Source organism: Salmo trutta, chromosome 30 (genome assembly GCF_901001165.1).
Source record: "Salmo trutta chromosome 30, fSalTru1.1, whole genome shotgun sequence".
In the NCBI taxonomy this organism is placed as follows: Eukaryota; Metazoa; Chordata; class Actinopteri; order Salmoniformes; family Salmonidae; genus Salmo; species Salmo trutta.
The window spans coordinates 14,399,964-14,426,239 of NC_042986.1; the positions used below are offsets into that span (position 1 = coordinate 14,399,964).

At 43.8% G+C, this 26,276-nt stretch overlaps 2 protein-coding genes across 4 annotated transcripts; both read right to left on the bottom strand.

Moving 5' to 3' along the window:
• Positions 1-621: 621 nt before the first annotated feature.
• Positions 622-14,996, bottom strand: LOC115168865 (WD repeat-containing protein on Y chromosome-like). Its single transcript, XM_029724396.1, has 28 exons — positions 14,980-14,996; positions 14,823-14,862; positions 14,426-14,579; positions 12,918-13,036; positions 12,711-12,814; positions 12,413-12,614; positions 10,533-10,638; positions 10,294-10,378; positions 10,036-10,151; positions 9,880-9,950; positions 7,446-7,576; positions 6,923-6,990; positions 5,937-6,085; positions 5,684-5,821; positions 5,459-5,569; positions 5,123-5,350; positions 4,931-5,001; positions 4,603-4,807; positions 4,326-4,505; positions 4,150-4,233; positions 3,719-3,871; positions 3,371-3,586; positions 2,986-3,138; positions 2,613-2,781; positions 2,327-2,459; positions 1,908-2,082; positions 1,678-1,776; positions 622-1,508 (listed from the first exon to the last, which is right to left on the bottom strand). The coding sequence occupies exons 1-28, from the start codon at positions 14,994-14,996 to the stop codon at positions 1,305-1,307; spliced, it is 3,681 nt and encodes a 1,226-aa protein (XP_029580256.1). The 3' UTR covers positions 622-1,304.
• A 1,099-nt stretch (positions 14,997-16,095) lies between these two features.
• LOC115168046 (microtubule-associated protein RP/EB family member 1) lies at positions 16,096-23,671 on the bottom strand. Of its 3 annotated transcripts, none has more exons than XM_029722903.1 (9): positions 23,536-23,671; positions 22,937-23,064; positions 20,745-20,890; positions 20,453-20,645; positions 20,211-20,258; positions 17,811-17,923; positions 17,468-17,620; positions 17,211-17,308; positions 16,096-17,152 (listed from the first exon to the last, which is right to left on the bottom strand). In XM_029722903.1, the coding sequence occupies exons 2-8, from the start codon at positions 23,055-23,057 to the stop codon at positions 17,258-17,260; spliced, it is 825 nt and encodes a 274-aa protein (XP_029578763.1). In that variant the 5' UTR covers positions 23,058-23,064; positions 23,536-23,671; the 3' UTR covers positions 16,096-17,152; positions 17,211-17,257. The 3 variants fall into 3 exon arrangements, with proteins under 3 accessions (XP_029578763.1, XP_029578765.1, XP_029578764.1); XM_029722905.1 differs by having other exon boundaries at positions 16,096-17,156; XM_029722904.1 differs by having other exon boundaries at positions 16,096-17,172.
• Between the last annotated feature and the right edge of the window lie 2,605 nt (positions 23,672-26,276).

Consider the following 26,276-nt stretch of genomic DNA (forward strand, 5'->3'; position numbering starts at 1 on the left):
ACAATGCTTTTCCCAGATCTGCTAACGGGATGCTAATCCAATTGTATAGTGCAGTAAACAAGAGAGTCACTCGGGCTCCTGAGTGGCGCAGCGGCGTAAGGCACTGCATCTCAGTGCTTGAAGCGTCACTACAGACACCCTGGTTCATTTCCAGGCTGTATCACAACCGGCCGTGATTGGGAGTCCCATAGGGCGGCGCACAATTGGCCCAGCGTCATCCGGGTTTGGCCGGTGTAGGTTACATTAAAAAAAACATTTCAATGTAAAAAAATCATAGAGCGATGATCCGCCACCCTCTTGCAGTTACCCAAGGCCTTGCGGTACCACTCCAAGGTGTGGCTGGCAGCTGGCTTCGTTCGGGGGCAGCGTAACTCAACCACACCATAGTGTCACATTTCTGCTTACCATGAACTTTTCCCCTTTCTCAAAAGCTCAAATTGCATTTTATCTTCCATAAGTAGTGGAACCCATGACGGGGCAAACAAAAGAAGACAGCAAATCAACAAAAATAATTAAAATTCTCCAATGGGGGAGCGCTCTATATATTTCTCCTGTTGTTTCTACCCTCACCCTCTTATTTGTCTTCCCTTTCACAAGAACAAAGTTGACTCAGATACATTGTTGTTGTAGATGAAAGTATATATTTTCAGATTTCAATAAGCCTCAGCTTCATGAAAGGCAATAATATTTTACGAGTGGAATGGAGTCTATACTGTCGGTTTGATTCATATGACTGCAAGAGGGGGGATCAGAATTTCTCGAGTGGTTTGAAGAATCTTCAGGATCCCAGCAGGGAAACTGTTTTGGGGATTCAATTAATATTTTACAATCGGTATGTTCTGCTGCTGACCTTTTGGTTTTTCTTTAAGTGCCACTGGTGGGACCTCAGCAAACACAGATGCACCCCTCTCATTCGAGGAAGTGATCCGGCTGGTCCAAGCAGGAGAGGAGGTCCCAGACCTGTCAAAGCTGGACATGAAACCTAATAACCAAACACCAACTCTCTCTGAGATGGAGAGGAGACCTAGACCCTGGGAAAACTCCTAGATACACATGACTTGAACATATTACTTTTCCCCTCAAACTGTCCACATTTTTGAGACAATTTATATTTTTTGATATCCTCTAAACATGCAATAAAAAAATCTATGTGCTCTTCACCATTTCATCACATATGATAAAAAGCGTTGCACGTGTCCTGTAGAACTGTCTCGACCTGATCCGTCTAAAACAACCACACCAAACACATGAAATAGTGCCTGCCAGACTAATTGTATTTCTGAGTGTAATCAGCGAGGGTCATATTAGCACCAGGGAGTTGCTGGTCGTGGAGGAGCAGCCAGGTAGCGTGTGTGTGAGTGGGGTAAGTGCTTAGTGTTCCTCTTCTGCTTGTTGGCAGTGTCTGTGCCCTCATTTAACCTGTGCTGATGGTCCTTCAGAAGCTCTGGGATGGGGGGCAGGGTGACGGGCCGCAGAACGCTGTAGGGCAAGGCCTTATACACCCTCAACTACAGAGAAACAGATGAAATAAATAAACAGGCACATCATTATCCCTTTTGACTTCAAACAACAGAGATGGTGCCTTATACTCTCTCAAAAATGACAGAGAACTACACATCTAAGGCCAGGAAACGGTCGCATAGAGTTAGTTGTATTTCTTTAAGGTATGAGTCTTACCTGCTCTTGACTGCTGAAGGTTGTCTGGAGGTCAGGGGTACAGGACGGAAGGTGATGTCTCACTTTCTGTTTGTATGCTCGTCCTAAAATGCTGCTGGTCTGAGGGAAGGACAGTTGAAGCAACACTCAGTCGTTAGGCACAGAAACCACACAAGTGAGTTGCTGTCAGTCCTTTACTTTACTCTGATGTGCGTAGGCTACTGTGAGTGTGGATGGCATCTGTAACTCACCTGCCTTCCCTTCTCCTGCCACAGTCTCCATGTGTTCTCGATCTGCTCGTCGGTGTACTTGACGATCCGTGGGTCGGTAGGAACCAGTTCCCTCAGCTGCGTTGTGACCGCACCAAACTTTGTCGACTGCTGACTCTTCTGTGCAGTCAGGCCCTCCAGGATGCGTTTGGCACAGCTAAGAAGGCATAGGAGGACATCAAAGAGATGCAGACAGATGACCTGACCGGACAAACATCAGACTCAGTAATAGTGCATGGATGGGTACAGTGCATGGATGGGTACAGTGCATGGATGGGTACAGTGCATGGATGGGTACAGTGCATGACTAGAATGTTTTTGTGTGTAGAAAGTCCCTTTCATCAGCCATATAGTTCACATTATGGAGACAGAAGGGCTTGCATTTGGACTTTTCCCCTCACCTCCAGTGCGGGTACTTCCCCTCATTCAGGACTTTAAGTGTCTGACAGGACCCCATCCTCTTCAGGTCCACAGGGAGCTCCGTGTGGAGGGCGTTGGGGTCGCCCACCCGCCACAGGCCCTGCCCAAATGTACCTGAGATGTAGAGACAGACCGGGTATTGGTTGTCAGGATTAGTACACATACAGTAGTTGGAGCATACCAACGCTGCCCCCTTGTGGTTGATGACAAAACATATTTAATAGAACCATAAGACGTAACTACAGAGGTGGTAGTGGTGGTGCTTACCGATGTATCTGCCAGCGATGGTCCACAGACGTACGTTACAGTCCAGGCTGGCTGTGACGATGAGGCGGAAACGCTCCACATACTCAAGATGAACAATCCGTTTTAGGTGGCAGCGCCAGGAACTCAGGGGCCTAGGGGGGGTCAGGGACACACTCCATCCCCGCAAAATCTGGTCAGAGAGGGATAATAGAAATGAGTGGGAAACCGATTTATGACAGTCTGTTCCGTCGACCGGAAGGTGACATCATCAATGACCACTAGCTAGTTTCACATCTGTTACACATTCATCCTAACCTGCCCTCTCTAAAGCTCTGTAACCTGAACAAATGTTTTGGTGTGTCATTATGTTCTGTGTGTACTGTTGTTGAGTTACCTCTTTGTCCTGCTCCACCACCAGTCTCCGTGGTCCCTCCACTTTGCAGTAGGGGGGTATGAGTTGAGGCAACCTCAGAGAGTCCTCATTGGATGATTCCTCCTCAGCCACCCCGCCCCTCATACGGTAACAGTACTTCTCAATGTCCCACAGCTGCGGAAAAGGACATACAGGTGTAGAGGGATGACGTGAACAAAGAAAAACAGAGAGAAAAGAAAAGAAAGACACTATCAGTCGATAGTCGATCTGTAAAACATCCTGCCAATGTCTCCACCCTGACCACTTCTCACCACTGTCCCCTTCCCTCAAAGACATCAGTTGGTGTAGCCAACATAGATAAACAACACATTGACTATTCTATGGTCTGTAACCCCTCCAGTACTACCGTGATGTATCCGTTGCTGTCTCCAGTGAGCAGTATCTGGTCCTGTCTGTCAGTGGACATGGCACAGATGATTGGCCCCTTGCTATGCACGGCACGGAATTTCCCCAGCAGCCCTCCGTTACGGCTGATAGACCAGGCGTAGATGTAGCCGTCTGCTGAGCTGGTCAGGAGGATGGCCGTGTCAGGGCTACGCTCACGGGTGGCCAAAAACAACACCTGCTCGTCAGAAAGAGAAATAGGGAAAGAAAGAGAGGGAGAGACAGTCATTGACATCCTCTGTCGGTAATCAAGGTAAAACAATATTAAACCATCAGATAGGTTACAGTGTACATGTCAGTCAGTCAGTACCTTCTCCACTGCAAACCGAGGCTTCTCCAGCTCGTCTAGGTTGATGGTCTTGGTCTTGTGTCTGGGCAGCAGTGTCGTCCGCCTGCCCATGGAGACAGTGACCGACTGGGGCTGTAAAGCAGAGACTGGAGCCGAGATGCTAACCCTCCGGCCCTGTGGGATGCATAGAAACATGCACACCCATGCATACACACATCAATACATGGAAACCACAGAAGGCTGCCGAGGGGAGAACGGCACAGAATAATGGCCGGAACGGAGTAAATGGAAATCATGTGTTTGAAGTATTTGATACCCTTCCACCCATTCCGCTCCAGCCAATACCACGAGCCCATCCTCCCAAATTAAAGTGCCAGCAACCTCCTGTAATGGAAACGCTTATACAATGGTCAACATACAAAAAGAGATGAAGCATTGAAACATTCTATTACATGTCGCATGTTGGCGCGAGGCCCCTGAATCACAGGATCAGGAGGGGGCTCTGGAATACTGCAACGCCGGGCTTGATTGATTTGCTGAGGGACACAAGCACACACACCTCTACATCAGTACACACACACTCACACATACGTATTAAAGTCAGTGTACACACCCACTCCATGTGTACCTGTATGACGTTGGTGTGGGCAGGGTTGGCACAGCTGGGACGACGAGCCTGAGGGTTGAGAGTCTGGCTCACGGTCTCAAGAAATTCCACCATAGAGCGGAGCCACACATCATCCTCATCCTCCTTCCCCAAACCGTCTGGACTCACAACAGTCCCCACCTGGCCTGGTTTCTCTATCACCTGATTAGAAACTCAACATGAACATCAACAGAGAAAGAGGTCTCAGTCTCTAGCGACAAACAAAAAAATGTCAGTGCTCCATTGTGTCTCGTCTCACCCGTATGGGTATGAGGGGCAAGGGGCTCTCGCTAGCGTTGAAACGGCAGAAGGCTTGTCCTGAATCTATGTTCCAGACAATGATGTCACCGCTGTAGGAGGCGGTCACCAGCATCTTGCTGCCGTGGGCGTGCATGGAATAGATGTCGTCTGAGTGGTACTGGTCCCACACACGGTGTTCCATCGTATCCTCCTCCTTATCGTCCCTGACACACGGACGGACAGACAGGAGGAAAGACGGACGGACAGACGTGAAGAAGTAAACATACAGCCAAAAAAGTGCTTTAAAGTTGCATACAGTCAAACATGTAAAAACACGAAGCACTCACAGATACCACATGACCCGTTTGCTCCAGCCTGATACATAAATCCTCTCGTTGATGTACAGAATCCCTGTAACCTGCCAACAAGTCATTTCAGTAAGTATTGTTTCTGTCCTCGAATGGCAGTGCTTGGTGGTAAGAAAGACAAGTCTGGTCTGTCACTTGGGGATCAGTGCCCTGCAGGATACAGCGTAGTACCTCATTGCTGTCCACCAGGGGCAGTTCAGAGATAAGAGCCCCGTTGTTGAAGTTCCAGAGACGCAGGGTGCCGTCTTTAGACCCAGTGATGAGGCGGCGTTTGGGCCCGTCGAATGCCATGGCAGTGACCTCAACAGGTCGCTCAGGGGTCGTTTGGAACTGCATTACCTTCTCCCCCGTCAGGATGTCCCACACACTGACCACGCCCGCATGACACCCACTTACCACCTGGGCACAGAGCAGTGGAGAGAAGGTGGGTTTACCTAGCTTCAATAAGTTGTATGATCACCTCTTAGTTGACCTTACCTCACTCCCAAGTACCGAACCCTCACCAACCTGTTTGAAGTTGGAGTTGTAGAGAGCAGCACAGAGTGGTTGTTCATGTGATGTTGTAGCTGTGGGTACAGAGCTGTCTGCATCCTCCATAGACCCTCGAAGAACTCCAATCTGCCCAGCACAACATAAACATGAGGAAATAAATACACAGCAATACCAAAGAACCTTGTACACCCAATAAAGTGTGTATGAGTACACATGTTAAAGACAATAACGAACACACACTAGGGACGTGGCCATCACCATGGTGTTACTGATGTGGTTATAGTAGGTGCTGGTGATGGGGAAGCGGCCCATGTTGACGTTCCTGGATTGGATGTTCTGGAGGCAGACACTGTCCTGCAGGTCCCACACCCGCACATTCTGGAACAGAAAGAAACAACCCTAACCTGTTTTGTAGTCTAAATGAGCATTACAAATCTGAGTAGTCAACGGGTGACATCGAGTGTCACTATAGTGATAATGCTGGACATCTGACCTTGTCTTTGGACACACTGATGATCTTGTTGTCTCTGCCGTTGACAGCGATGTGAGTGATGACGGTGCTGTGGCCTTTCATCTGTGACGTGGCCTGATTGGTCACATAGGGGTTCCAGACCCTCACAACCCGATCGAAGCATCCAGTCACTGGAACATTGGAAAACAAGCGCAGACACAGACACATCATGGGATATTGCACCAAAATAATAATATTCAGATTGACAGCTACAGAAAGATCAGCAAAGAATACTGTATAAAATAAGTAATATAAATACTCAGCTATATTGCATGATAAAAAAAAGGGAAATGATATTATTTTATACTAATACATTTGCTTAGAGAAAGAGATTTCGTTTAACAAGTAATAAAAAATTAAAAACTCAAAGATAGGGGACGGAATTATTGGCGCCTCCGTTTTCAATAGTCCAGCCCCCTCCCCTTGTGAGGATAATGACACTTAGTATGTTTCTGTAATGTTTAATGAGATTGGAGAACACATTGGGAGCGATCTTAGAGCATTGTTCCATACAGAACCTTTCCAGATCCTAGATATCCTTCGTCTGCGCTTATAGACTGTTTACGGGACTGTTTATAGGCTGCCCTCTTCCATTCACACCACAGGTTTTCAATGTGGTTCAAGTCAATGGCTATTGCAAAATGTTGATTTTTGTGGTCAATGAACCATTTCTTTGTGGATTTTGATGTGTGCTTGGGGTGCTGGAAGTGTCAGCCTCCTAAAGTTCCTGATGCGATTGACCTTAACAAGGGCCCCAGGACCAGTGGAATCAAAATATGCTTTTGATTTTAGTATAAAATAATATAATTGTAAAATGTTTGGAGCATGCAATATAGCTTAGTATTTATTTTATACAGTATTTGTTGCTAATCTTTAACAACGGTACCAATCATTTTGGAACTGACTTTATACGTAATTGGTTTAGACGTCATAAACAGCACTGTATGTAGTATTACTTCTACACGTACCCAGAACGTTGAGCTCAGGTGAGTAGTCAAAACACAGAATTCCTTTCTGCCGGTGAAAGAGTGCAGTTCTGAGAAAGAAAAACAAGAGGATTAAATTAATCCGTGAAATGAACATTAGAAATGAGAGATTTGAGAGGATTTTAAAGAGGCACGTCAGTCTCTTCTTTACCTCATTAAGCACCTGTTTTACTTAACAAAAGGCACATCTCAATAGGTGGTAGGTATGACATTACATGGCACAAGTTGTTCCCACAACCAAGGATGGAGGCCGATGACATCACATCAGACCAACTCCTTGTATGGCCTAATCTTTGGCTGTGTCAAAAAAAAAAACTTTGCTCAAAACATATTTAGTTAACTTTAAGTGTGTGTATATTACTGTATTTATACGTGGGATATTGTATTTAAACACGAAAAGTTCAAATATAGCTGCAGTGCGTCTCTAAACAGTCCTGTAAAACTCTGAGATAACGCGATAGAAACACTGAAAAATAAAGACGGGAAAAAGCGAAAGGGGGCGTACTGAATTTTACACTTGCGTGAGTGGGGCAGCGTGGTCAGGATCATGGAAGTTTGGTCTGCCGCACAGCAGGTGGCGATGGCATTCAACTCTGGGATGTAGCGGATCTGGTGGATCCAGTCATTATGGCTGGGCTGGAACATAAAGAAAAGGGAAGATATGAAACAGAGAACTAACTAAAGAGGGGAAAAAAGAGCGTGAATAGGAAAAACAAAAGTTATATAGGCTACTTCAAGGCGGTGACCCGATCCTGTAGGTTCATGCTCTACAACATTCGCAGAGTACGACCCTGCCTCACACAGGAAGCGGCGCAGGTCCTAGTCCAGGCACTTGTCATCTCCCGTCTGGATTACTGCAACTCGCTGTTGGCTGGGCTCCCTGCCTGTGCCATTAACCTCTACGGGCTACGGGGGCAGTATTGAGAATTTTGGAAAAAATATGTGCCCATTTTTAACTGCCACCTACACCAACTCAGAAGCTAGGATATGCATATTATTACCAGATTTGGATAGAAAACACTCTGAATTTTCTAAAACAGTTTGAATGGTGTCTGTAAGTATAACAAAACTCATATTGCAGGCAAAAACCTGTGAAAAATAGATTTTAAAAAATGAGAATTTTGTGACTGTACTATTTAGTGTCATTGTTTTATAGATACCACAGTGAGAAAGGATTCAGTTCGCAACTCCTACTGCTTCCACTAGATGTCAACGATCTTTAGAAAGTTGTTGGAAGCATCTGTCATGAATACAGACCGAATTAGAATGCTTACAAGTTGACACGTCATCACTTCATTTTTTGCGCCTGCGCATGAATCTGAGAAGAGTGTCTTTGTCATAATCGTTTATTCTAGACACTTGATAGGTTGTGTGAAAATATTACTGATGTTTACTGATGTTTCACGTTAAAAATGGACCAAAAGATTAATGCTAAACAACGTTTGACATGTTTGAACAAACATAAATAGATTATTTACTAGGTTTTTTTTTGCTTTTCGGCGTGACTTTACACTGCCCACCTCATTTTGTGGGAGCCTACTGAACGCTAACTATTTGGACATAAATTATGAACTTTGTCAAAAGAAACCACATTTGTTCTGGACCTGGGATCGCTGGCAGCGCCTTCTGATGGAGATAATCAAAGGTAAGGGGATATTTAGAATGTTATTATCGATATTAGATGATGCTAATGCTAACGGTATAGCTTAGCTTAGCTTATAGCTTAGCTTATGTTGTTAGCATAGTACCCAGTTTATAGCAAAATGTGATTTCCCAGTAAAGTTATTTTGAGATCTGGCCATTCGGTAGCAATTACGAGATGATAATATATTATTCTTTGAATGACAATATTATAATTTACCAATGTTTTCGAATAGTAATTCCGTGATTTGTAATGCTGGATTCACTGGGAGCATTCGAGCCGAAAAAAATTCTGAATTTCACCGCGACTGTAAATGCTGTTTTTGGATATAAATATGAACTTGATGGAACTAAAAATGCATGTATTGTCTAACATAATGTCCTATGAGTGTCATCTGATGCAGATTGTCAAAGGTAAGTGCATAATTCTAGCTAGTTTTCTGTCTGTTGATGCCCTTCTTTGAATTGGCTAAACATTACACGCAGCTATTGTCAATGTACTCTCCTCACATAACCTAACTTTCTGCATTCTCCGTAAAGCCTCTGAAAATCGGACAGCGTGGTTAGATTTAGGAGATATATCTTTCAAATGGAGGAAAATAGTTGATTATTTGATTATTTGAAATGATTACTCTTGCAGTTTTGAATTCCCCGCCATGGTCACATGACAATGAATCCCAATACCGGGATAAGATCCTGCCCCCTGGCCTCAACAGGTTTTAAACCCCTACAACTCATCCAGAACGCCGCAGCCCGTCTGGTGTTCAACCTTCCCAAGTTCTCTCACGTCACCCCGCTCCTCCGCTCTCTCCACTGGCTTCCAGTTGAAGCTCGCATCCGCTACAAGTCCATGGTGCTTGCCTACGGAGCTGTGAGGGGAACGGCACCTCCGTACCTTCAGGCTCTGATCAGGCCCTACACCCAAACAAGGGCACTGCGTTCATCCACCTCTGGCCTGCTCGCCTCCCTACCTCTGAGGAAGCACAGCTCCCGCTCAGCCCAGTCAAAACTGTTCGCTGCTCTGGCACCCCAATGGTGGAACAAGCTCCCTCACGACGCCAGGACAGCGGAGTCAATCACCACCTTCCGGAGACACCTGAAACCCCACCTCTTTAAGGAATACCTGGGATAGGATAAAGTAATCCTTCTACCCCCCCCCCCCCCCCCCCAAAAGATTTAGATGCACTATTGTAAAGTGGTTGTTCCACTAGATATCTTAAGGTGAATGCACCAATTTGTAAGTCGCTCTGGATAAGAGCGTCTGCTAAATGACTTAAATGTAATGTAAATGTACTTACGACCCTAAAGCAGAGAAATGAGCTGGAGGTGTTTTTGAGCAGGGCTGACACAGGGATGCGATAGTTTGTTCCTGAAAAAGAGGCAAAGAAGTGAGTTTGGTCTTCGGCATGAATGTATGTACCTACCATCTTTACCTGCATGTTTTCACCCAGTACCTGTCTTGAAGGCAGCACTGTTGAACAGGCCATTATGGACCACATCAGAGGAGACAAAGATGTATATGGTGCCACTGGCATCACCAATGGAGTACACTCCTCTCTTACCATCTGTCCTGAAAGGAAGCAGAGAGAAAAAGGTTATTCTCACAAAAGGCCTGCAAAAGTCATTATGTTCCATTAAACAGAAATAATAATCAATAATAATAGTAGTGCACTAGCAAATAGGGTGCCATTTGGAATACACACAAAGCCTACCAGTAGTCCATCACCTCCACATTGGCCTCCAGCTCCGACAGGGAGAACACTATGTCACACTTACTGGCACTGATGTCATAGAATTCTGGTGACAGAAAAACAAACACACTGTACAAACACTTCAACAAACATACAGTAGCTATAAATCAGTAGGTATTACATTGTACAACATAATATCACTGCATAACAAGATGTTTTCATGTGTACAAATGTTTGTACAGACATTCCCACAGACGCACCTACGTCTCGCCCTGTGGAGGAGATGGAGAGCTGGTTGATGTTGCTCAGGCAGACCATGTCTGTCACCCAGACGGGCTGAGACACTGTGTGCTGCATCTGACTTATCTAGAGCAGAGAAAAACATGCAAACAATGTTTCACAGATAAAGAATAGAACCATCCCACAAGCATGACATGAAGCATACCTGCTGGTCCACAAGCATGACATGAAGCATACCTGCTGACCCACAAGCATGACATGTAGCATACCTGCTGGTCCACAAGCATGACATGAAGCATACCTGCTGGTCCACAAGCATGACATGAAGCATACCTGCTGGTCCACAAGCATGACATGAAGCATACCTGCTGGTCCACAAGCATGACATGAAGCATACCTGCTGGTCCACAAGCATGACATGAAGCATACCTGCTGGTCCACAAGCATGACATGTAGCATACCTGCTGGTCCACAAGCATGACATGAAGCATACCTGCTGGTCCACAAGCATGACATGAAGCATACCTGCTGGTCCACAAGCATGACATGAAGCATACCTGCTGGTCCACAAGCATGACATGATGCATACCTGCTGGTCCACAAGCATGACATGGAGCATACCTGCTGGTCCACAAGAATGACATGAAGCATACCTGCTGGTCCAGAAGCATGACATGAAGCATACCTGTTGGTCCACAAGCATACCTGCTGACCCACAAGCATGACATGTAGCATACCTGCTGGTCCACAAGCATGACATGAAGCATACTTGCTGGTCCACAAGCATGACATGAAGCATACCTGCTGGTCCACAAGCATGACATGAAGCATACCTGCTGGTCCACAAGCATGACATGATGCATACCTGCTGGTCCACAAGCATGACATGGAGCATACCTGCTGGTCCACAAGAATGACATGAAGCATACCTGCTGGTCCAGAAGCATGACATGAAGCATACCTGTTGGTCCACAAGCATACCTGCTGACCCACAAGCATGACATGTAGCATACCTGCTGGTCCACAAGCATGACATGAAGCATACTTGCTGGTCCACAAGCATGACATGAAGCATACCTGCTGGTCCACAAGCATGACATGAAGCATACCTGCTGGTCCACAAGCATACCTGCTGGCCCACAAGCATGACATGAAGCATACCTGCTGGTCCACAAGCAAGACATGAAGCATACCTGCTGGTCCACAAGCATGACATGAAGCATACCTGCTGGTCCACAAGCATACCTGCTGGTCCACAAGCATGACATGAAGCATACCTGCTGGTCCACAAGCATGACATGAAGCATACCTGCTGGTCCACAAGTATACCTGCTGGTCCACAAGCATGACATGAAGCATACCTGCTGGTCCACAAGCATACGTGCTGGTCCACAAGCATGACATGAAGCATACGTGCTGGTCCACAAGCATGACATGAAGCATACCTGCTGGTCCACAAGCATACGTGCTGGTCCACAAGCATGACATGAAGCATACCTGCTGGTCCACAAGCATGACATGAAGCATACGTGCTGGTCCACAAGCATACCTGCTGGTCCACAAGCATGACATGAAGCATACCTGCTGGTCCACAAGCATGACATGAAGCATACGTGCTGGTCCACAAGCATGACATGAAGCATACCTGCTGGTCCACAAGCATACCTGCTGGTCCACAAGCATGACATGAAGCATACCTGCTGGTGGGATGTTCTATTACCTAGCAGTGTTTCACAACTGTCTTTTCTCCATCTCTGTCAACATCATGTATTACTTCAGAGTTTTCTCATATCAAACATTATTGTTTGGGGAAAACATAGGAATTGCTATTCAATTCAACTGTAATAGATTAATTGATTGATTATTTATGATATAATGCTAGAACATGGCTGATACACACATTGACAGTGCGCAGCAGCTTGAACCTCTCGCTCCAGTAGTTGAGAACGCCATCCCGGCTGATTGACAGGTAGCGTCCACTGTGGGCGCGGCCCTTAGAACCCCCCGAGGCCCTGCCATGCTCCCCAGAGTCTGTCTTTTTCTCCCCGGCTGGGGGCTGGAATGGGTAGAACTGGAGCCGGACAATGGCCTCACAGTGTGCACTACACAGACAGACACACAGAAAACTTAAAGGATGCATACACTGCACATGTACTACTTAGGAGCCTGTAGAACATAGCCAATAAAATACCACTTACACAGGCACAATCTTGAGTGGTTTGGGAAAGTAGATTGGCCTGTTTTGGTGCTGCAAAGAGTCTTTCTCTCTGTACTCTAAAAGCATGTAGTTCAGATATTCAACCTGTATGAAACCACACAAAGTTTTTGTTTATGAGAGTAAGAATTTAAATGTGTTCACTGACGACAAAACAGCACTCCTGTTCATTGTGGTTTTGCTCTCTCACCCAGTCCATTCTGCCGTCACAGTTGGTGTCCACCTTCATAAAGATAATGTCCACATCCTCATCATCCACATCGCCCATGATCTTCTTCATCGCATCTCGGAACTGATCCATATCCAACCCTGACAGAGAGAATGAGACATTGTTCAAGAAAATGTGTCCCTTTTCGATAGTGTAACTTGATTATTTTTATTATTCACATTCTGTCATAAAGAACACATGTTCAACCAAATAAAAACCTGATTTCCCCCCCAAAATTACTATAGTAAGTGCCTATTATGTGCCAAATAAAGTTACAGGGTTGACCTCAACAGGGTTGACGATTTCATCTTAAATCAGCCATAAATCCCCTTGTGACAGGGGGAATGGAAGCTTGTCGTGTGCAACAGGGATGGGCAATTGAATGCAAGCTTCACAAAATAATGAAATTGTTAAAACATTTCTAGCCTGTATGTATGGCAGGGATGGGCAACTTAGATTGGGGTGGGGTCCACAAAAAATCTGAACTTATCATGGGGGGCCGCAGTGGCTGGCTGGTCTGCGTACCCACATCCATACCCACACATGCAGTCAGAGCTGGCACTAGCCTATTCAGGGCCCTTAGCAACATTTTGTTAGGGAGCTACCCCCCACCTTGCAAGCAAAACATTTTTAGTTTTGAAGTTCCTTTCATGCAATTCTACACATTTTGCCATGGGGCGTAGAGAAAATGTTGCAGTTTTAAAGCAAGCTTGCTGCAATCTAAACATTTTTCCATGGGGTGGAGAAAAGATTTAGCAATTCTGTGATACATTTCCTGCAATTCTACACATTTTGCCATAGGGTGGAGAGTCATGTTTGCAGTTTTTTAATGGGGATAGAACCAGCTCACCTGCTTTTATCACTATGATTTTACTATTAGATGTTCAATGTTTCTTTTGAAAAAGACATTTAAAAAGGAATAGTTTCACCATATTAAAATGAGAGTTCAGTTCATGTAACAGGATCGACCTTAAAATGAGGGACGGGTTATTTTTGTTATTTTCCCTCATAATGAATCACTAAGAAAAATATATCACAAAAAATAAATAATAATCTCCAGAAATGACTGTGTCAAAGAAACAAAATAACGAGGGCTTTACAATGACGGTGAACACTTGGGGGAATTTTAAGGTTAAGTGGGTTAAAATCTTAATAGAAGTCACAGAGGGTGCATAGAGGTACATGCCAAAATGCAGAATTTTTTTGTTTTAATGTCACATGCACAAGTACAGTAAAATACCTTATTTGCAAGCTCTAAACCCAACAATGCAAAATTTTAGCACGTTAGCTTTTAAATTTGACTTAAAATATCAAATGGGTGCAACAGGGACTAATTTCATGGAACGACCCATGTGTGTTTGTATGACAACACGATGTAGAAATGTGCAGCTGGTTGGTGAAACTGGCAGGGTTCCACTGGGTTGGGCTAAAAATGATACTGCGGTATACTATGTTATGTGGAGGTGTTATAATGTGTTCGGGTCCCTCACCCCCTCCTCCATCCGTGTCAGCCTCTCTGAACATGCGTTCGATGCGGCGAAGGTGCTGCTCGTTGATCTGATTCTCCACTCCCCCCTGAGCCGGCATGTCCTCCTCCGCGAGGTCGCTGCTCTTCCCTGAACGCTCTGCCTCCCCTGAAATACCCTGCTGAGGGAGGATATAGAGCCCCTCAGTTACACTTAACTCCACATTTGATATTAAAACCAACATGAACCATGTTTCACTTGAAAATGTCTTAGGAGGGCAAGATTAATTAAAAACTGTGTAGACAATGTGGGTGACAAGTCGGCAAAAGCCCAGGTAATTTGAATGGAAATGTCTGTGTAAATAAAACAGAGCACTTTGGGGAGCATAACAGTGTGTAGATGTATTTTGTTCTGGATTTACCTGAGCTGTGGTGTGTTTCTGCTTGTCATCGGAGGTGGAACTGTGATAACACGGCAATGGATACAATGAACACCCAGCAATTCAAAATGTGATTTAGTGATCAAACACATTTAAAGTCCTAATGTAAACTAGCTTTATATTGATATTACTGTCTGACCTTGTAAGGCTGGCCATCTTCACAGTTCCCCTGTGACAGTCCAACTTTAACACAGGCACAAATGCTCACAGAAGAACAATGCTATTTTGGTGATGTCACAATGTGAGACAGATGCTCCTAACATAAATCATTGATATCTATGGAGATCAAACTTAACCAGATTCTGACCAGATTTCCAAGCTTTTTTCTGCTTATAAAAAAACATTGCACTCTTGATGACAGAAAGATGACAATAGGGAGACAGAAGGGGAGAGACAGAGTCCTGCCTATTTGACACAATCGTTACATGAAAAGATTATGACCAGTTATCCAAATCCGTTTTGCATCTTGACACAGAAGTTTATGGATGAAGAGATCAATAGAGTGCAGGATAACATGTCCAACAACATGTTGTAGACAAATAACCTCTGCAGTTACCCAAGGCCCGGCGGGCCTCATCATTCACCTGCAGGAGAAGCTTTGTGCCTGTAAAAGAATAGCCCGACTATAACTTTATAGGCAGAATACTTCGGCCAAGAGACTGGAAGCAGAAACCGGATGCCAGATCAACATGCGAGGATGGGGGTCAGAGAGAGACAGAGGAAAACCCCACACGGAGGATCTAGACGAGGACCTGTATATTCTGATCAGAGAAAATGACATGGCCGAGCTCAGAATGAGAGCGGTCGTCAGGAAGCCCCTGGTGCCAACAGTGGAGGGAGAGGGCAACATGAAGACGCAGATGGAGCTGACTCAATGGGACAGACAGACTCAAGACACGGATAGGGTCCACACCACCACCACCGCTCAGGTCCCCTGCCTCACAGTGGTCCCCACAAGGCAGGTGCTCCATATTGCGAACCCCCAGGGTCCAGGCAGGGAGCCCGATCAGGAACAGCATCCGGCCCATAGAAAGGGCTGCCATGTTGCCCACCGGTGGCAGAATTGACACCACCCAGTATGACAAGTACACCCTGCCACCCACGTCTATGGCGCAGTGGGTTTCTAGACGTTTTTATTTATGGCCCTTTACTCTGGGCATGTTAACATTCATTTTGAATTAGCCTATATCACTGTTGTGATTCTGGTTTACTGCAGTTATTCTACCAAGAACCAGCTGCCAAGAGCAATGCAAAAGTATGTCAGGACATTTTAATGAGCAGATAAATATACACATTCTAGTTCAATTTGAGTTAATACCATCACATAGAAGTAAAGTTATTTCTTCAACTTAAAAACACATTTAGTTTTTCCAATCAAACCTTAAAGAAAAATGATGCCTGTAGAAGCCTTATATTGCTACTAAGTTCACAAACAGACTTCCTACTAAAAGAGAGCTCTCAGTTCCTCTGCTAAGAATGTATAGTTCTGCTCTAACTAGACTAGAGGGAAGTATTTCTTCACAGTGTGGAATGGCAACCATACATCCTGTCTTTGGCTTACATGAGGAAGTAAATTAGAACATAGGTCAGTGGAGTGTAACTCTAGCCTACATACAATACACAAATGGCAGAATGAGTCTTATAATTTTGCTTTTAAGTAAGAAGTACATTTTTTTTAATTTTATTTAAGGTGCTCAATAAAAACACTTAATTTCATTGAAATCAAAAAACTAATGTGATGAATACCTGCAGAGATAAAAACAAACTAAATACAAATGCTGATCGCCTAAACCACAAATTTGAACTCTTAAGTATATAATGAATGTGTGTAAACATACCATAAAAATTACAATAATTTCAATTGGCAGAGTAAACATTCATATATATTTAAGAATTACTCATATTTGCAAATATCATATCAAAATAATCTAGTACAGTACTGTTCAGGTAAATTGGAAATATATAAGGAATAAAAAGACAACCTGAACATATTTCAAAAGTAACAGGCCTAAGTTTAAAGGCACAGAAAAGGCCAGAATAAGAACAAGGCAGAAAACCCCCAGAAAATAAGGACCCATTGGAATTTTATCCAGGGTTCTTCTTCTCTGGTGGCTGGATCAGCAGGGTCTCTGAAATTTATTTTATGGTCCAAAAAAACAACAAAAAAAAACACTTGGTCCAACAAACACTTGGACCAAGGTGGCAGGCAGTGTATAATCCAGAGGCAACTTAATCCACAGTGTAAGTGCACGTTCATTAGACCCAAAGAGTGCGTACGAACGTTGCACATGCAAACGTGTGTGTGTGTGTGTGTGTGTGTGTGTGTGTGTGTGTGTGTGTGTGTGTGTGTGTGTGTGTGTGTGTGTGTGTATTGAAAAGTGTGTGATTAAGGTATGAACTGCAGTTGTGTCCATTTATCAGAACTCTTCTGGTTCTTCTCCTTCAGCATCAGGAATAACAAACCCCTCCTGTTAGCAGGAAACAAAATGGGGATTTCAATATTCAAATACAACACTACATTTGTTTCCTACTAGAGATAATCATCAGTTATGAAACATGGATAGAAATGCAGAAGACGGAGTCTCTCAGACGTGTCTGTCAGAGTATTCCTGTGAAGTTTCACTCACATCAGTGGCGTAGAGAACATCCAGAATCTTCTGCATAGTTGTATCTGCCTCTCCATCCACTTCCTGGCAGATGACCTCAATGGACCTCAGCTTTCCAAAATAAAAGTCTCTCTCTTTCTCCATGTCCTGGACAGTGGCCTTCAGGGAACTGACCTGAGAGAATACATAAGTGATAGGGGAACGACTGGGCGGGGCTGTCATGACTTATGTTACAACTAAACAAGCTTCAATTTCAATAAACTATTCACCTAGCACACAAAAGCCGTACAGGAGATTGAGGGGAAATCTCATTGTGTCTCATCACAACAACTCATTTTAGCAGTGACCCTCCGAAAGAACATACCTCCTGGGCTAGCTCCACCCTCTCCACATCCTCTGCCCCTCCGGGCCTCCGCAAGGCACTCCCTGCTGACCTGGGCGGGGGTTTGGTTACCATCGCTGTAGACCTCGTGGGAGCTGGATCCAACACAAATCACAGTTGGCAAACTAGGACTGAATAATAACAGTGGACTGTGCACATGCACTCAACCTTAAGACACAACTGCACATTTATACCCACTGATTCCAGTTTCTAGCCTATAGAATACTGGAATGGATATGAACCTTTGTATGATAGGATAAAGGTCAGCCATTTGTCAGGGGGTCAGTCAACTTTATATAACGGGTGGGTCTAATCCTGATTGGTTAAAACCGCATTCCAGCTGGTGTCTATTCCACAAGTTACCACCGGCTAAATCTATGACGTTAAAATGCCCATTTACTCTGTTCCATCTGACTGGACAATCCACTGTCTCATCAGCCCAGCCAGGCAATTTATGAACTTGATCTCCACTATAAAAAAAACATCTAGACATTATCTCACATTTCTTTTAGACTAACATTTAGTTTTCAACAGCGGAGATTTGTATAAACCTTGCTGTGTCTCTCAGACATTTGTCTCGGGCCTAACACCTGTGCCAATATATCCTCCAAACACCGGCTTCTCTGGAATTATGACTTAAATGGTTTTCCAGTGCTGTGATAAGAGTGTAAAATAATGAATTTGAAGAACACATCTGCACTCTCTGTTAGCCAGACAGTTTTAGAGGAATGATTCCATACATTTTCCAATTAACTGTCAATATGCCATTCAAACAAATGCAGTCAATGCACAGCTAGAGCCCTATAAAATCTGTTTAATTTGCCTGATTCCATTTTTTTCTCCCCAAATTCCGATTTTTTTTTAAAACCAGGTTGCCATTTCCCAGTTTTGGCTCAACATTGCTTTTTTAATAAACCATCCAATTTAGTTTTTCTAAGTTAACAGCAATGCTTAAACCACATCAGGAGACCATTTGAGGTCTGCATATGAAAAATCTAAGACATTTAGTGTAGTTACCCTTTAATTCAACTGTGCAACAGCCAGAGATCATTGTTTGGTTAGCAATGTTTCTGTAGCGCTCATGTGATTCCACAGTTTGCGAAACAAATGGCCACTGGATTGGTGCAAATAATAATATTCTGCCAGGTAGGCATAGGCCACTATGTAGTTAACAGTTAACAAAGAAATGTTTGGGGAAAACCTTTCCATCTACCAGAACATGGTTGACATTACATTAGCATCATCGCTAATGGCTACACAAAGTGGTAGACAAATGGACGCACAGGGCCAGGAAAATACAAAAATCACTGATGCATTTTACTCACGTCTTATGATAATCTTGGCCAAATGAACGCATTTTCTAATAAACAATATATTTAGTTGATTTCCTACATTTTGGAATATTGAATTCTGTTTTAATGTCTGGATTCTATAATTCTATCCACTTTCTCCGCAACGTGGATTTAACGCTGATTTTATAGGACCCTACACAGCCATACACTGGTTGAAATCAGTTGATAGACATAGTTGGACTTAGTTGGAAATGCAACAAGTATTGATATTGTGTCACATATACACTGAATTAAAATATAAAACGCAACACGGATAGTGTTGATCCCATCTTTCATGAGCTGAAATAAAAGATCCCAGAAATGTTCCATACACACAAAAAGCTTATTTCTCTCAAATGCTGTGTACAAATTTGTTTACATCCCTGTTAGTGAGCATTTCTCTTTGCCAAGATAATCTATCTACCTAACAGCTAAACAGAATGATCATTACACAGTTGCACCTGGTGCTGGGGAAATCAGAAGGCCACTGTTAAATGTGCAGTTTTGTCACAACACAATACCACAGATGTCTCAAGTTGAGGGAAAGTGCAATTGGCATGCTGACTGCAGGGTTGTCCACCAGAGCTGTTGCCAGAGAATTTCATGTTCAATTCAGTACCATAACCCGCCTCCAATGTCATTTTAGAGAATTTGGCAGTACGTCCAACAGGACTCACAACCGCAGACCACATGTAACCACACCAGCCCAGGACCACATCCGGATTCTTCACCTGCGGGAACGTCTGAGACCGCCACTAACAGCTGATGATATATCACTCCTTTTATTTTCCTGCATAAGTATAATCAGGATTATGCCTCTACTGCTCTTCCTTCCAATTAGACTGATTTGGATTTCTCCCTGACCAACATGGCTGCCATTTTCACCCCATTCTGGAACTTTGATGTTTATGACATAGCCTCTCGTAATTTAGTAGGGTATATATGACCTAGCCTTACAACAAAAAAGTCCTTTCCACAGTGTGACCATGACCGTGAATGCCCACCATAGGTGCCCATTGGAGATCCCAGTTTGACCATTAAACCACCTTACCGACTCTCGCCGCTGGTCTGATAAGAGGTGGGGAGCTGTGGAACTGTACTGAAATAGAGATGCATACAGTATGCATTTAAGGGATCAAGCATCAAAGACGAAGGAATAACTTTGTTTGTCCCACCGGCTGACTGGGAGTAACTTGGATTAGCCCCCCCCGGTTGTTGCTTGTAGCTATATTTTCAATTAGGTATTTGTTATATTCATCAAAATGTTGGAAATTATACATTTTCCTTACTCACCAGTGGTGGGCTTCCTTGGCTTGGATGCGACCTGCCCTGGGTTGGGCGTAGGAGCAGTGTCCTGGCCCTGGCGAGCACCGAGTGGGTCATAATCCTTCCCATCGTAGTTGGCATCAAATAATTTCCTGAACCACTGCACAAACTCAAAGTTGTCCTGGAACTTGCCTTTTATTAGTTTATCAACAGGAATGATCTGGAAAATGATTAAAAAGTGTCAGTCTGTAACGTGATCTTTTAGGAATACTGCAATAGCCGAAAGTACACATCGAGTTAGACACTCGGAAACACTCACCTTGTCAACCCCCATCTTCTTAAAACTGGTCTGCAGAAGTTTGAAGTTGTGGAGGAACTCAGTCTCTAGTTTTGCCTGAAATTTTACCTTCTTCAAAGGGATGCATCCAGGGAAAAGCATGTCCATGAACTGACAGTAAGCAGCACCTGTGTGAATGTGATAAGATCATTTATTAAATTACCAGCTAATCATGTCTCAACTTTTATAGGCTATAATCAGTAAAACGACTTTATACTACTCAAGTCATTTTTTGTGGGGTTACTTTACTTCAGTATTTTTTACAACTTTTATTTCAGTCGTAAAGAAAATAATGTACTTTACGCCATATATATTTTCACTGACACCCAAAAGTACTCGTAACATTTTGAATGCTTAGCAGTACAAGATGATTGTTCAATTCACACACTTATCAAGAGAACCTCCCTGGTCATCTCTACTGCCTCTGATCTGGTGGACACACTTAACACACATGCTTCATTTGCAAATTATGTCTGTTTTGGCGTGTGCCCCAGGCTATCCGTAAATGAGAAGAAAAAAAAACAAGAAAATGGTGCTGTTTGCTTAATAAGGAATTTGAAATGATCCATACTTTTGATACATAAGAATATTTTAGCAATCACATTTGATACTTAATACCAAATAATTTATAACTTACTCAAGTAGTATTTTACTGGGTGACACTTATTTGAATCATTTTCTATTAAGGCATCTTTATTTTTACTCAAGTATAGAAATCGGGGTACTTTTTCCTCTGCTCCTGACATTACCTCCTGCCTAAATGTCCTATGACAGCCCAAGCCACTTATCTGTGGGGAGTACAATTTCCCTATACGGGGAGTAGTTTCCAAGATGGCGGTAGGTGAATATACAGTGGGTTTCGGAAAGTATTCAGACCCCTTGACTTTTTCCACATTTTCTAATGTTACAGCCTTCTCAATCTACACACAATACCCCATTCTTGGTCATGGAGGTGACCAAGAACCAGATGGTCACTGACAGAGCTCCAGTTCCTCTGTGGAGATGGGAGAACCTTCCAGAAGGACAACCATCTCTGCAGCACTCCACCAATCAGGCCTTTATGGTAGAGTAAAAGGCAAATGACAGCCCACTTGGAGTTTGCCAAAGGGCACCTAAAGGACTCTGAAACCAAGATCGAACTCTTTGGCCTGAATGCCAGTGTCACATCTGGCGGAAACCTGGACGAAGGTTCTCCTTCCAACAGGACAACGACCCTAAGCACACAGCCAAGACAACGCAGGAGTGGCTTCAGGACAAGTCTCTGAATGTCCTTGAGTGGCCCAGTCAGAGCCCAGGCTTGAACCCTATCTAACCTCACTGGAGAGACCTGAAAATAGCTGTGCAGCAATGCTCTCAATCCAACCTGACAGAACTTGAGAGGATCTGCAGAGAATGGGATAAACTACCCAAATAAAGGCGTGCCAAGCTTGTAGAGTCACACCCAAGAAGATTTGAAGATGTAGTCGCTGAATTCTTGTGTAAATGTAATTTCATTTATTTTAATATGAATTAGCAAACATTTCTAACCTGTTTTTGCTTTGTCATTCTGGGTATTTTGATAAGATGTTAATACCTTTTAGAATAAGGCTGTAACGTAACAAAATGTGGGGGGAAAAAAATCAAGGGGTCTGAATACTTTCGAATGCATGGTATAGGCCTACACATACAGGCTGATGGTGTTGTAGTTAGTTGCCAAGCGGGCTTGAACCTCCAGCACATAGCTAAAGTAGTCCAGACTCGTTATAGCTATACATGTCTTAATTGATCGAGCAAAGGATGCATTGACAATACGATTTAAAAAAAAACTTCCATCCAAACTTTTCCTGGTGATACTTTCTTGGTTCTCGATTCTGATGCCACAGGTGTCTTATAAAACGTCAGTTTCCAGTTGCAGGTCCAACTTCTGATTAAAATATTAAATGCACTTTCTGTATTGAGTCAGAAATTATAATTTTTCTTTATATTCTCATTTTTTTCCCCCACCTGCAACTGGAAACAGAAGTTTAAAAGACAAGGTATGCATCTCCAAATAAAGGTGTGTCGAAAATAACGTTACCACGCTTTGAATGAACCATCGGAACGGCCATCACAGGCTAGTTAGCTATGCCGATGGACATATTTCTGGTTTGATCTAGATCAGCTAAATTAGCTAGCTAACGTTCTTTCTTACTGACCTGAGCACAACTGCTCAATCTTGGCGTAGTTCATCTGTACAGACTCGTTGATCCAAGAGAGCATATCATGGCGACTAAGGTTGTCGCCGGTCACAGATGTGGAGTAAACGTTGACAGCCATCTTCTAGCTTGGTATATGGGAAGACATGAGAATAACGTACGTTTTAGGGAAGAAGGGACAAACAAAGAAACGTCTAGCTAATTTACATCTTAGTTAGCTAGCTAAGACACGCACGATCAATGTTCTTTATGGCTAGACAGCTACTAGTAGCTAGTCAACGTTTCCGCTTAACGTTTGCTAACTTTACGCCCTATTAGCTAAATTACCGTGTTAACCATCACCTTTGACGTAGTTGACAGTGATCATTGCCAGCTAACGTTAGTCATATAATGTTAGCGTCACGTTATACAGAGTTTGCCGGCTTAGCTAATATTGAGCTAATCCGGAACAGCTAACCTAACAATACGATAGCTAGCTGTTAGCTATCAAACACACCTATCCATCAACAACGACATCATCGCTAACACTAGATACGCTATCCATTTTAGCTGGGTAGTTTTACTGTGCATTATTCCGTGAAACACGCTTTTGAACTTACATTTTCTTAATCTTCCACTGGTTGAATCAAATTACAAAAAGGTTAAAACTTGTGGATACACCAAACTTTCTCGCCGTTCACCGGCGTTTTAATTCTTACGTGCCTTGTTCCTTCCTCTTGGCTCTTGTTAGACAGTAGCTGAACATTAACGTTGCTGCCACCTAAAGGCTTGGAGTATACACAACAGGCTTTGGCTCCCACTTCTTCTTCTTTAAGGTTTTATGGCAGATGACACCTATTGGTCTACTGCCGCCATCTATTGTACGGTCTATTGAACCCAAAAATATCCCACTGAGGGGGGAGGGGCAAACATCTCACTCCTTCAATAACAGTTCAAATCACATCCCTAAACAGGCTTAGCTGCCTGTGAGGACGGAGCATTCATCGACAGAATTCATTGTAATGCCTCCGCTGTAAAATCCCTGAGTCCCAAAAAACAATCAACCGCACTCACAATGATCCCTATTTTCTCAGATTTCCTCTCTGTTTGCGCTGTGCAGTTGATAACCAATGTAATAAACGTTACAAAGTCGACCTTCTTAACATGCAACATGTCAGAATCGCTCTTTTGACAAGGAATATTATCCAGGGTCTCTACTCCTACTGCCATTATTTTTTCAACTTCACTCCTTTCTTTCACCCTTCTCATCCCCTCTGCATAGGAGACATGCTGGACATGTCACACCCTGATCTGTTTCACCTGTCTTTGTGCTTGTCTCTACCCCCCTCCAGTTGTCGCCCATCTTCAACATTATCCCCAGTGTATTTATACCTGTGTTCTCTGTTTGTCTGTTGCCAGTTAGTTTTGTTCGTCAAGCCTACCAGTGGTTTCCCCTTGCGCCTGTCTGTTTCTAGTTCCTGTTTTGACCATTCTGCCTGGATAATTGACCTCTGCCTGCCCTGACCCTGAGCCTGCCTGCCGTTTCTGTACCTTGTCACACCACCCTGGATTATTGACCTCTGCCTGGCCTGACCATGAGACTGCCTTCCGTTATGTTCCTTTTGGACTCTGATCTGTATTACTGACCTCTGCCTGCCCTTGACCTGTCGTTTTGCCTACCCCTTGTTCTAGTAATAAACTTTTGTTGCTTTGACATTGTCTGCATCTGGGTCTTCCCTGAAACGTGATAGTACGAACTGGCCATGACTGACCCAGCAGACTCGGACCAGCTCCGCAACACCATCTCCTCCCAAGGAGCCACCATTGGAAGGCACAGGGAGTAGCTTCATGACCTTATGGAAGGGGTCCAGACCTTGGCTGAACGTCATGACCGAGCGGTGAACACATTGCTAGAGCAATTCTGCGGGTTGTCTGTTAGGCAGCCTACCACGATGGTAACTTCCCAGCCCCTCAGTAACCCAGCTGTTAGCAGCGCCGCCTTAACAAGTGCTCTATTGATTTAATGACATTAATTGTTGACCAGTTGAAAAAGGATTTTAGTGAAATGGATAATACGATTAAAGACAAACGCACAGCTCTACAAATAGCTGTTAATGATGATGGCATATTCAATGAACTGATGAAAACTAACCAAGCGCTCCAGGACAAGCTGTCTACAGAAATAAAGGAACTTAAAATCAAGAAATTCAACCAAGACAAAAAAGACAAGGCCGAGGATAAAGTCTATTTTTGGAGAAACCCTGACAAAGGAGGTCCTGCTCCTCTCCATGGCAGACGCAGGAGGGATGACACTTACTTTGATCCACCCCGGTCTGACCAACACTCTACAACCAGCGCCTCATCAGCTTCCAGTGGCAGTTTTTTATTCAACGAGAGACCGGGCCAACGGAAGGGCGCAGGTGGCCGCAGGCACGCGCATCGACGAGATGCCGCACCCGACGGGGTAAGAAGAAACGACTACCAGAGGCAGAGGGGACACGGTCCCAGAACCCACGGGACTGAGTGTCTTTAATTTATCAAGCAAGATATTGAGCCCTGCCCATGTCTCTTTGCTTAATAAAGGGTTATATTTTGTGCCTACAACACAGTGTAACGATTTTGACGTTAAGGTAGACATGTTTAAGTTTTTTAGAAACATCCGTTTAAGGGAATACTTTAGCTCCCCCAATCCTGATACTTCTATTGAACCAGTAGGTTACTTACCTGTACATACTCCGACTCCTTTTAGAAGCAAGAGTTATTTTGTACCTCCAGCCAATCGCAATCACTCTATTGAGACATATTGCAGACTTGTTGAAAAAGATGTTGCTCATCTCCTTAAGAATAAACAGGACTTCAAAATCTTTCCATAATTTATCTAAGGATGAAAAAAAAGCTTTGCTTGATTTACAATCTGATACGTCAGTCCTTATTCGTCCTGCTGAAAAGGGTGGGTCGGTGGTACTCATGGATAGGACAACTTATGTAAATGAGTGTCATAGACAGCTACTTGACAACACCTTTTACAAGAAACTCAGAAGTGACCCTACTTCCCAATTTCAGAATACTATCTTTTCTGTCCTAGATGGTTATTTAAATTCTGGTCAGATAACCAACAAAGAATATGACTTTCTGGCCATCCAACACCCTAAAATTGCCACTTTCTATACTTTGCCGAAATTACACAAGAACGTTACAAACCCTCCAGGGCGCCCTATTGTAGCGGGCATTGATGCAATAACGGCCCCTCTATCTACTTTTGTTGACTTTTTTATTAGACCACTCGCAGAACAGCTCCCCTCCTTTGTAAAGGACACCAGCAGTATGGTCTCAGAATAGCTCCCCTCCTTTGTAAAGGACA

Bases quoted from the DNA above. Each gene is read 5' to 3' on its own strand.
- LOC115168046 (XM_029722903.1), bottom strand. From the start codon at position 23,057: ATGGCTGTCAACGTTTACTCCACATCTGTGACCGGCGACAACCTTAGT. The intron at 17,924-20,210 runs GTAAGGTGGTTT...TGTTGGATCCAG, and splicing joins CAGACCAGCGGCGAGAGTCG to CTCCCACGAGGTCTACAGCG. The intron at 17,309-17,467 runs GTGAGTGAAACT...TCCTGCTAACAG, and splicing joins ATGTTCTCTACGCCACTGAT to GAGGGGTTTGTTATTCCTGA.
- LOC115168865 (XM_029724396.1), bottom strand. The intron at 10,152-10,293 runs GTAGGCTTTGTG...GCTTCCTTTCAG, and splicing joins GTGGAGGTGATGGACTACTG to GACAGATGGTAAGAGAGGAG. The intron at 3,587-3,718 runs GTACTGACTGAC...TCTGACGAGCAG, and splicing joins CTCGGTTTGCAGTGGAGAAG to GTGTTGTTTTTGGCCACCCG.